Below are 12,275 nucleotides of genomic sequence, written 5' to 3' on the forward strand. Positions count from 1 at the left end.
AGCATGGTTGAGATATCTATTCTATCATTATTTACTTGAATTACATTTTTAATCAACCCTCTAGAAACACTTGAATAATATAATATATTGGTTGTGTCTTCTTGTTGGAAACATCAAAACTGTAAAAGTGTTGTCTTGGAGCTATAAGCAATGTCAGCACATTCAAGAAAGCCTCGACCAAGTGAGGGATGATCTCAGAGGCAATCGCAACATAGCATCTAATCATTGTCCTACATCAATACTAGTGACTCTATGTCAAATGTGTTTCATATTCTGCTCACGAATGAGCCAAACTTGCAGGCACATACTTGACATCGTGAATAGATCTTTTGAGAGTTCTCTGTGGAAATTCACACCCAACCGGGTTTATCGATAAGTATAAAACATATCGATAATCCAGAAAAAGGTAAAGCCTCTTGTTTTGCCTCTCTGCATGCAACAACTCCAAAGACGTTGTGAAATTGTGCAATTTTTATAGTTTACAAACGCAATCTGTAAATATACCTTGTGAAAAACACATTAGTTTGATTGTTTTAAATAATGTTATTTTAGTACCCATTTTGTCTGGCTGTAATGTAAATGTAGTGCTCCTGTGTGGATACCCTGGATTTTTAGACATCTTAATCCTCTATCACGTCTTCAACATTTTCTAAAGGTACCTGTAAATGAACCCTGGCAAGAGAAACTATTATTTTTACCAGTCTCAAACTACACAAATGTCACAAAATTTGACTAAAACAATTAGTCCCATTCTGTACTCTATCATGTTCAGCAGGTAAAAGTTGCAGTGGTTTGTCAGAGGGACATTGCCCCAAGGCTGAGCCAAAACCTGCTTTCTAATCTACTCCAGACTTGCTAGATAAAATATACTACAGTGATTGAAACTTGAAACTGCCTTATCAACAAATATATTCACTGTTAAAATGATTTGGCTACACCAATGTGTATTTGGCAATTTAACTTAGCTTCACTGACTTAATGTACACCACAGGTGTGTTACCATAATTTTCGCACCGGTCTATAAGCCACCACTCACCAAATTTGACACGAAAACAGCATTTGTTTATAGATATGCTGCACTGGACTATAAACCACAGCTGTCCTCACTGTATTACGGGATATTTGCACCAAAATATATTAACCAGTAACACTTTATTTGGCTGTGGCATCATACGACTGTCATGAGACCAAAATGAACCACCGTGAAGCTTTGAACCAATTGCAAATTAATTCATTCAACAAGATTACTTTGGCCATCACTGCTCCCTTGGAGGAGACAGTCACCCTCTGCTGGCACCTGCTGTTAACACTATTGTTGTCCAACATGCCTCCTAGCATGCATTGCAGTGCTACAGATGTAAAAAAATATCCAAATTCATGTTTTGTGCTAAGTATTTCTTTAGTTACTGTTCCAGTTGTTTCATTAATTGCTAGTTATAGTATTTGGTAAAACTTTTTTTTTTTAACAGTGGCGCCATAATACTGTCATTAAACAACCATAGTTATGACATGACACTGTCATGAGCATTAATGAATGCCTATAACAAATGTCATTTAGTGTTATCCGGCAAATTATCTCTCTTTTAAATGGATGTAAAAGATCCAAGTTTGACATAGATGGAGTTAGTGACATAATTTGCCGGATGACACTTAATTTACATTTCAGCAGCTCTACTTAAATTTCTTATTTACATACGACTTCTGTATGGTAAGAGGTAAGACACGACTGGGGTTGATCAGCAAGTAAACATGTTATGACGGGAGAAGAAAGATAAGGGGCAAACGCGCTTCCTTCTCAAAGGACCAGAGAGATGAAAGGTCAAGGGAACTCTCTCATCTTAACGGGCCAGTCACAATCATAAACAAAGCACACATATACAGTACATCCTTTAGGCTTTCCTAGAATCAAATCTCGTAATTTTTTAAGTCTAGTCTCCAAAAACATGTTTTGCTCATTCTCATTACCGATATTGTGATGGAAAAAGAGTTCTAAATTAAATAATTCCGCCATCGTCATTGTTAACAAAAACAACATTTGCACGATAGTGTGTAAAGAATGTCAGCATGATGGGTTCATGAACATATCTTTGTAATGTCAGCATGATGGGTTCATGAACATATCTTTGTATTCTATTCTATGCATCTATTGCCACTTCGCACACTAGGATGTCCCAAGAGGGTTCATTTGTTTTTTATTAAACCCCTCTCTGTCCTCCTCTACTTAATTATTTGAGTCCTCTGACTGCTCGGAATTCTAAATACAACAATTTGAGCTCTATTTAATTAGCGTATTTTCTCTTAAATTTAATCATTTGGCTGACTATACTTTTTTTCCCTAATCAAAGCAACTCCTTTCATGCTGCTTGTGCATCTTTTGTTTTAATGATCGTCCTCACCTGCCTGCATTGTTTTAATTTAAAGGTGCCTGGAACTCAGTGCCGCTGTGCTGTTGGCAGTATTGTGAGTGAGGCGGAGAACAAGGCCGACAAGGAGCTTCTGAAGCGCTACGAGACATCAGGCTTTAAAGTTTTTTCCTTTCCTGAAGTCACGCACGCGGTCACTACCTCCTTCCCCCACCGGACCATTTTCTCTCTTCTCCTGGGAATAAAAAGAGTCTATCCACGGCTAGAAAGCTACATTAAGGTATTTTGCTTTTTTGCACCTTTCTGTAACACAAATCTGCCTTCTATTGCCTCAGAAATATCGCGGGTTGCTTCGGCTTGAACTTACAAATGTGATCCCAAATAGGACTCAACACAAGACAGCCAGTCAAGCCCAACATTATTTGTAATGTTGGCAAACTTGAGTTGGAGTAAAACGTATATATTTTTAAATGTGTGTTGGAATGTTATTAAAAACATCATTAAGAACATATACAGTACATTGTGCACAGATCATATATCTTTTATTATTTGAAAAACCATCACTAAAAGATGCAATCTCAATCTGGTTCAATAATTCTTATTAGGGCTGTTGGTCTGATACAGTATTGTCATCAGGTGCTAATATTAATTTAATTCACGGATCGGATTGATGCAACCTCTGCATATCTCCACCCTAAATGTTGTATGTTGAAATGACTCAAAATATAATGCCATGCTGGTGCTCAGCTAACTGGCAGAAAATATGGAACAGATTTCCTGAAAAGAGGTCTATCTCTAGGAGAGGCAGCCAGACAATGGGATTGTTTCCGAGAACAGATTTCAGTGTTTTTTCCTTTTCAAAGTTCTTTGGATTGATGTTTTATGAAAATGACAACTCAAAAATTTCAAGCAAAAAGCAACTCCCGCCCCCAGTACTATACCTGCATCCTACATAATCCAACTGGAAGTCAGCAGCAAACAACGTTGCTCGTTATAAGAGAGGAAATGAGAAAGAAACACTAAACATGATCACCCCAAGCACATTAATAACAGTATGATGCTGTTCGACCATAATAAAAAAAGTCAAACAATTAATTGCATCCCTACAAACTGGAACTCTTTCTGCTAATACCCATCATCAGTCCTTGTGCATCTATAGCCTGTCCGTCCTGGGAGTGGATCTCTCCTGACTGTGGTTCTCCCCAAGGTTTCTCTTTTCCCACTGGGTTTTTGGAGTTTTTCCTTACCCCATGGAGGGTCTAAGGATGGGGGATGCCCAGGAAATGAACTCATCTAATTCATCTACTGTATCTGACTGTGTATCATATTGACTCTGCAAAGCCCTCTGAGACAACCTTATTGTGATATAGGGCTATGAAATAAATTGAATTGAATTAAGTAATCGAGAAGGGGCAACATGGCCAGTGTCTGGAATGCATGAAGCCCACCCCAGAAAATGTCACCACCTTTACAATGGAATTGACACTTTGCTGAGTTATTCATGCAATTTTGTCATGAGTTTTCAGAGGATAACAAAAAAGGCTTCCCTATGTTATAAACATATTTTTCAGAATCACAAAGTGTGATCCTAATTTTCTCAAACTCAAGGTTCATCAGCATTCTCCTATCCAGTGGGATATTGTGGGCGGGGGATCCACGCTCCACCTCAAAAGGTTCAGAAGGCGCACCAATAGTGTGGTAAAAACAAATCTTGTGCCCCACCTTGGGGAGCTGGAGTCCTTCTGCCAAAATTAATATTCAGGGATCTGGAGTGACTGTGACTTCCAGCACTGAAGAAACTGATTAAATATTACCCTTTCAACACTTTATAAGCTAGGAGAGGGGTCGGCAACCCGTGTTTTAAGAGCCGCATGTGGCTCTTTAGCACTGCCCTAGTGGCTCTCTGGAGCATTTTCAAAAATGTTTGAAAATGGAAAAAGGTAGAGGAGGGAAATATATTTTTTGTTTCGATGTGATTCCCGCTGGAGGACAAAAATGACACAAACATTCTTAACGTTTTCCAATCCTGTAAAAATGTGTAGGATAAATAATAAATTTCAAAATTTCTATCAACAAAGATTTGTGTCATAGCCTGCGACACACGTCTGTCAGCAGGGCGGCCGTGTGATGGGCCATGGATCAGATAAAGAAAAAGAAAAATAACTGACGAGAACAGAGGATTCAGCGTTTCTTGGACCGAATCATTTGCATTCATTGCCAATGCGAAAGGATTGCCTGAATGTTTACGCTGTGGCGCGAAGTTGTCAGTGAGAGAAAAAGTGCAATTGCATTACTTCTGAAGAGCTTAGAGGAGCGCAAAAATAGATTTAAGTAGTGGATTGCATCGCCAAACTTAACTACTGCTGCATGTTTTGTTGCAACCCCTGGAGATAATAAAGCGTGGAAAACCGTTCACAGATGGTTAGTACATGAAGGAGACATTCATCAACATATCAGAACACCTATTTGCAGACTTCAAAAACAAAACCGAGATAATACAGAAAATCAAAGCTTGCCCAGATAAGGGGCATGTTATGCACGTTCCATTTTGTTTTCTTTCCGAAACCTCAAAATAAAAATGACATAAAAAAATCGGATTTCTTTATTCCATTCCTTTAATTTCATAAACGAAATGGAACAATTCATTAATATTGTAATGAAGTTAAACTTGAGATGGCATCATACAACAGAGCGGAAAAATAAACATTTATTCGTGAAGGCTCATTATGTATTTTTAGCCACCTTAGTAATTTTGATAGTAGGTTATTATAGCTAATACAGATACATACAGTATGTGTTGCCAACATTATAAGGCCTATGTAAGGCTTTTAATTTTTTGCGGCTCCAGACATATGTTTTTTGTTTTTTTCTGGTCCAATACGGCTCTTTCCAGATTTTGGATTGCTCACCCCTGAGCTAGGACAAAGCCATAACATATGTCTCAACATTGCATCCCTCAGTTTAGTTACTGCAAATGCAGCTAAGAATGACCGTTTTTTCTGACACCCTTTTCTGACATTGCATATATTCATACAAAACTTACTTGCCTGTAGGTAGGAGTTTATTAAAGCTTCATAACGGGTCATGCAAACTCATCTGACACATTTGTAGGTTTAACAAAAGCCAAATAAAGCAAAGAAACAAAAAAGTGTTGTTGTTTTTGAAAATTACAAATAATGCCATTCTGTTTTCATTAGGTTTTAAAAATCAGTCAAATGGGATCAGTTATTATTGTGTTATTATTAATTATTATTAATGTTATTACCGCTGCAACATTTTCTGGAGTTCTGGCAGTGTATTTTTGAATGCTGTTTCCAAAGGGAAAATATCACAATAGAAAATTAAAAATATTGAAGAGTGACAGAATTTTAGGCTTAGTTACAATGGTGACGCAATGCAGAAAGAAAGAACAGGTTCTAACTCAACTTTGAATATATATTGGGTCGTAATCAATTTCATGATACAACAATGTTGCTTTCAGATGTCAAATCAGAATCAGAGTAAGGTCATGAGCCTTTTTCGACTTTTTTTTGTTTGTTTTAATTTTCTCAATATACAGTAGCTCGATATACCATGTAGAAATGTTTAACATACCCTTGGTATCTTGCTTTGTATATTTTCTCTCAGCACAACAACACTTATACGAACTGTTATTGTTACATTATAACCTATTGCATTACTATAGACTAATCTGTGCAAAACGATCCATGGGATAGTCCTGTACTAAGAAACAAAAGTACGCGTCCGGTATTTAGCTTCCGATATTAAGCTTACAAGGGACGTGCTATGTCCTGTATTGTCATGAAAATCAAAAATAGTATTTTATTTGTAGAACGAATGACAACTGGTATGGTGCTTTTCAAGAATATGTAGGGGAACACATTCCCACGCCTCTCCTCTTTTCTGACCAATGAGATGACAGAACAATGACAATCTCACTCACCTCATTGGTTGAGGTACTGTGGGTTGTCATTATGATACAGGAAGAAAACATAGAAAGTGGGAAAAGTTTGAGTGAAGCTTGAGTAAGAAGCATGTTCAAAATGATGATCATTTGTCTTCTTTTTATTCTCTGTGTACTTTATTGTCACTATTTGTATTATATTTTCATGTTCTATCAATTTCGTTTGCATTTTCATCTTATGTTTGGAGTGATCATTTGCAGGGATGAAAGTGGCTTGAATTTCTTGCTGGAACTCCCTAACATAAAGTTCGCCACAGAGCCCTTTTTTTTTTTTTTTTTTTTTTTTTTTTTGTGTGTGTGTGTGTGTGTAGGGGGGGGCGGCTTAAACCTCCTAAAACCACCAAAATGCAAGAACTTTTGGCACAGTTATAAATATAACACACAATAAAACACAACAGGTTTCACAGTGGTTAGCACGTTCCCCTCAGTTCTGATACCAAGGGTCCAATCCCGGGCTCCGGCCTTCCAGTGTGGAGTTTGCATGTTCTTACCATGCCTGCGTTGGCTTTCTCCTGGTGTGTGTGAAAGCAGGGCTATAAACATGGCAAGCTGGAAATGGCTAAATTAAACTGAAAACATAACGAAATTAAAATGTCAATCATTACGTTTGGGTCGGGGTTCTCGCTAAATTTTTAAAATAAATATATATTTATATACGTGTACCAAAACGATGTATGGATGTTAAACAAAGGAATACTTATCAAATAAATAATTTGGATAAAAAAGACAAGGCGCTGTATGGTCATTGCAGAGCCAGAGCGTGCCATGCGCCCTCTTTTTACTCTTTCTCCTCTGCGATGCAAAACCGCATCTGTTTATTTACATTTTACAAACTTTTCCAGCGTTATTTCGTTGTGCAAATGCATTTAAAATGATCATACAAATATGGAGACTATTTAAACATTAAGAAAAGTTGCGGTTTTTTTCTGCCAACTGAGAATTCGTTACAAAAGACAGGCTTTAATGCGCAGGCATTGTCACCAAATGTGATCACGCAAAACGCAACCAGTCCGTTTTTCCAAGCAGCAAGCAGTGATCTGTCCAGGTCTGACTGGAGCATCCCTTCCCTCTCCTCCTCACAAATAATACATAGAATTTTGAGGGGGGTTTTCTCGGGCTTGGGCTTACAAATAAAATATAAAATTTCGTTTTTTTTTTTCCAGGGCTCGGGCCTACAAATAAAACATAACATTTTGGGTTTTTTTCGGGCCTGCAAATCAAGTTAATTGATTGGGCTCGGGCGGGTCGGGCATTAATACCAGCGGACCCGGGTCGGGTCGGGTCAGGCTGGATTTTTTTAGGCCCGATCTTACCTCTTGATGACCTTAAATTGGTTGCAGTTACACGTCGGGGAACGCTCCCTCCGGAACAAAACACGACAGGATTTGACCAACATTGTGACAATGCTGACCAAAAATGATGTAATGTCCCGGTTATAAAATCGCCTAGCAGCCTTCCACGCACAGAGAGTGCCGGTGGGCAACACAGGTCAAGTCTGTGAAAGCGTCCAACTGACTTCATTCTCGGAATCTTTTCATGCACGAAAGCAATGACGAGAGTAAATCCTGCGTTACCTTATAAGGGAAATTCCCTGGTAATATGTGTGAAAAGGGCTACAGGCAATGCGACTTGTCAGATAGAGAGAGACGCTGGGGAGAACTACATAGAATAAATGACTAATAAAAATCAGTGAAAATGGATGACGCTAAGCAAGCTCTTTATTAGGCTTGTATTGTTAACACTTGTGTATGTAAATCTGACATTAGTAGATTGTTCTTATTGGAGACGCGTGTGTGGCAGCGTGGCAGTTAAAAAAAAATTTTTTTTTAAACATTGGGTTTTGACAGTTGCCGTCATATTTTCGGGATCAAAGCACCGTATGCCAGAACGGCGTTCCGCCATCGTATTTCTTGGCGGAACGCCGATCCGGTGCGTTCCGGCCCACTTTCACCCCTGATCATTTGTTAAACTGTTATTGGTGAGGGGACTTTGAGCGCACCTCAGTTTATGTTTGCACTTTTAAAAAGTATTAAAAATACATTGCCAATAATTATTGTTTTTCGATGTGCTTGTATCACACAAATATGAACCTAATTCAGGTTTGAGTAAAATTATTATATTGCAATTACAGTATTAATTAAATTAAAAAAATAAAATAAAATTCACATGCAAAAAAAAAAAATAATTAAAAGGTGACGGTTATTGGCCAGCTGGCTCTACCAATGAGGTGTCCCTTATTTTTTTATCTTCAGGGAGTTGGCAACCCTAAGAGCAGCTAAGGTTACTGTTTACATTGACTGACACTGGGCTGCTACTGTGGCGTGTTAACAGCCCAGAAATGGCGGCCACCAATACAGAGCGATGTCCAGAAATCCCTACTTGGATTAGTCTATATTGGGCCAAAAAACAACACCAAAATGATCAAATTCAGACTGGAAAAAAAATCAAATGTTATATATAATAATAAATACATATATATTGTATATAAATATAATACTTTTGAAACAGATGGAACATTAAATGTTCTATAAGCATAGAAAATTTAATGTCAAACAATTTGCCTCCCATTGGCAGTGACAGAAATGAAGTGAAGCTCGTTTATGTGATATCTAAGTTTCTGTATTTTAATATACTTCTATGCTTTATGGCTTCCTGTGAAGGTATTATTTAGGTAGTGAAGCAAACTGATTTACTGTACCATATGTTTGGAGTCAACTGGAGGGCAAAATAGGGGAAGTGAATGATATTTTTATCACCCTATGATGAAGGGCCTTAATAACATACTGTAGGGGCTGCTTGAGGGATGCCGTGTAACTGAGTCATTGAAACGTGCTGACTTGTGCGACTATTGTTTAATTATGCAGCTTGGTAAAAACAGGTGGCAACACCACAGGTTGTCTTCAGTAGCATGACTTCTGTCGGAGGATGTTGGCTTGGGTCCTGTCTGGTTTCCTCTGCCATCTGTTTGGACATTGTGTTAAGCTGGCTGCCCTCCAGTGGCACTTAGACTGTCTAAGAGGTCAACGTACACAGTCGGTCCTCTAACTGACCATCAGTGTTCTTCCTTATCTAATTACATCACTATTTTTCTTTTTGAGTCTACAGTGCTGGCTGAAAGTATTGTCACCCCTGCAATTCTGTCAGATAATGCTAAATTTCTCCCAGAAAATTATTGCAATTACAAATGCTTTGGTATTAATATCTTCATTTATTTTGCTTGCAATGAAAAAACACAAAAGAGAATAAAAAAAAAAAAAACATTATCATTTTGCACAAAACTCCAAAAATGGGCCAGACAAAAGTAATGGCACACTCAGCCTAATACTTAGTAGCACAACCTTTAGACAAAATAACTGCGAACAACCACTTCGGGTATCCATCAGTGAGTTTCTTAAAGTGATCCTCTGATTTACATACATGTAGGCTCTAATAAACCACAATTGTTCTCTTGTACTAAAATATGTTGTTAGAAACACATAAAATATTAAATCAATGGCAATATTTTATAATATTCAGTCCATATTTTGACCGTTAGTTGGCGCCATGATTTGTGGGCTCGCAGTGATGACGTCATTGGTATCTTTCCGAATGTGTAGCAGGTTCAACAATTGCTTATTGCTGCCTAAACTCGCGAAGTAAAATGCCACGATGTGCTGCTTTTGGATGCAATTTCCAGTCAAATGGAAAAAAGGGGAGTGAAGTGAGTGGTCAAGGTGGAAATTATTATTTTTAGTGAATAAATGTGCATAAGTGGAAGCTTCTCCCCCATTTTGGTCCTTGTATGCATGTATCCTACCCACCACGCGTTACAACTGGCGCCCGAACATTTTTCCTGGAATCCTCAGTCAAGTAAGGGTCCTATCGCGTCTGCAATAATGGTTTTGGATCCGTCCATTTATTTTTATTTGTCAGTCCCACAGCGGCTTTTCGGATCCGTCTATTTTGTTGAATCGATGGCCTAATCGCGGCTGCGATATTGCCATGGGATCGGTCTAATTCCTGGATCTTCGAGTGAGTAAAAAACGCGGATTTGGATTAGTATTGCTATCTTTTTTGTTGACTATTCTTCGTGGGAGTTTTCCCCAAATCATACCAAATAATTAAAGCACTATGGCACGCTACAGTGACGACAGTGACTCTGACGTGGACCTTACAACAATGTTGGAGTTCGTCAGGGAATGCGTGTTTGCGTACTGCTGAGCTTCCGAGTGAAGAGTGGTCAAGGTGGAAATATTATTTTTTGTGAATAAATGTGCATAAGTGGAAACTTCTCCCCTTTCTGGTACTTTTATACGCTTATCCTAGCTACCACGCGTTACAATGTACAAGACCTGGATTACACAAGGTGTGCTCTTTGGCCTGTACTGTATGTAAAGCACACGACAGCTCTGGATACTAACAATCTACATAATTATATTGGGAAAACGTTTGAAAATGCAATATGCTTACCTTGAATATCTGCTAATAAATCCGGAGTTCCCGAATCCCAACAGCATGCACTCTCGCTCCCAACCGGACTCTCTCGCATCACCAGTTTTGCCCAGCTTTTGTCTTATCAGGTATTTGTTGCACGTATTTTTCCCTGAAGCTCGTCTTGTGAACGACCGACAGTGCTGTCCTGCTCTTCACTTTTCAGATCTGGTTCAAATAGGAAGGGTAGAACTGACGACATGTTGGGAAAGCTAACGAGTGACAAGCTGGAATTTCGGCATTCGGGGCCAGTGATGTCACGCACTGCGACGTAACAAGAATGGCGACCTATCACTTAAAATAATTTTACAAACTTTATTAAAACAAAAACATTAAGAGGGGTTTTAATATCAAGTTATTATAACTCATACTAACATTTATGTTTTAAGAATTACTTGTCTTAAAAATAGAGGATCTACGGTGGCCCTGAAGTGCAAAACACAACGGCAAATTAAAAAACACAACGGCAAATCAAAAAACACAACGACAAATCAAAAAACACAACGGCAAATCAAAAAACACAACGGCAAATTAAAAAACAAAACGCCAAATTAAAAAACACAACTGCAAATCACATGACAAAATAACAAATTAAAAAACAAAACGCCAAATCACATAACAAAAAAACAAATTAAAAAACACAACTGCAAATCACATAACAAAAAAACAAATTAAAAAACACAACGCCAAATTAAAAAACACAATTGCAATTTAGCCACAGTGCCATTGGCTTTACACTTATTGATGACACTGCGCATGGTAGATACAGAAACATTCAGGTCTTTGGAGATGGACTTATAGCCTTGAGATTGCCCATGCTTCCTCACAATTTTGCTTCTCAAGTCCTCAGACAGTTCTTTGGTCTTCTTTCTTTTCTCCATGCTCAATGTAGTACACACAAGGACACAGGACAGGGTTGTGTTGACTTTAATCCATTTTAACTTTTAAGCTGCAGTTGTGATTAGGTTATTGCCACCACCTTTATGTGCCACAGGTACTGTTCAATACACAAATTAGAAAAGCATCACATGATTTTTCAGAGGGTGCCAATACTTTTTTCCGGCCGGAGTTTTGTGTAAAATGATAATGATTTAAAATTGTTCCCATTTTTTTGTGTTTTTTCATTGCAAGCGAAATAAATGAAGATATTACTATCAAAGCATTTGTAATTGCAATCATTTTCTGGGAGAAGTTGAGCATTATCTGACAGAATAATAGGGGTGCCAATACTTTTGGCTAGCACTGTATGTTGTCCACATGTACTCATGAGCTCTTGTATGTGACTCATCATTACTATAGTTGCCCAGTATTGCTCCACTCATTGAATGGTGGATGGTGAAATTTAAAGACAATCAGTGATTTAATAAAACTTTGCTGAACTGTTAAAAGTAGCACTTAGTTTCCAGTGAATTTGCTGCCATTGTTGCAATTTGTATTTTCCCCCCTCAGGTTTATCATCACTGATATCCTTGTGGAAG

At 38.1% G+C, this 12,275-nt stretch overlaps 1 protein-coding gene across 1 annotated transcript in view; it reads left to right on the forward strand.

The window, feature by feature from the left end:
* Positions 1-12,275, forward strand: part of LOC130921538 (testis-expressed protein 264) — a 65,613-nt gene that overhangs the window by 9,587 nt on the left and 43,751 nt on the right. Inside the window, 1 exon segment of the mRNA XM_057845562.1 lies at positions 2,422-2,643. Within this exon segment, the coding sequence (XP_057701545.1) occupies positions 2,422-2,643 (222 nt within the window).

This window comes from Corythoichthys intestinalis, chromosome 9 (assembly GCF_030265065.1).
Source record: "Corythoichthys intestinalis isolate RoL2023-P3 chromosome 9, ASM3026506v1, whole genome shotgun sequence".
In the NCBI taxonomy this organism is placed as follows: domain Eukaryota; kingdom Metazoa; phylum Chordata; class Actinopteri; order Syngnathiformes; family Syngnathidae; genus Corythoichthys; species Corythoichthys intestinalis.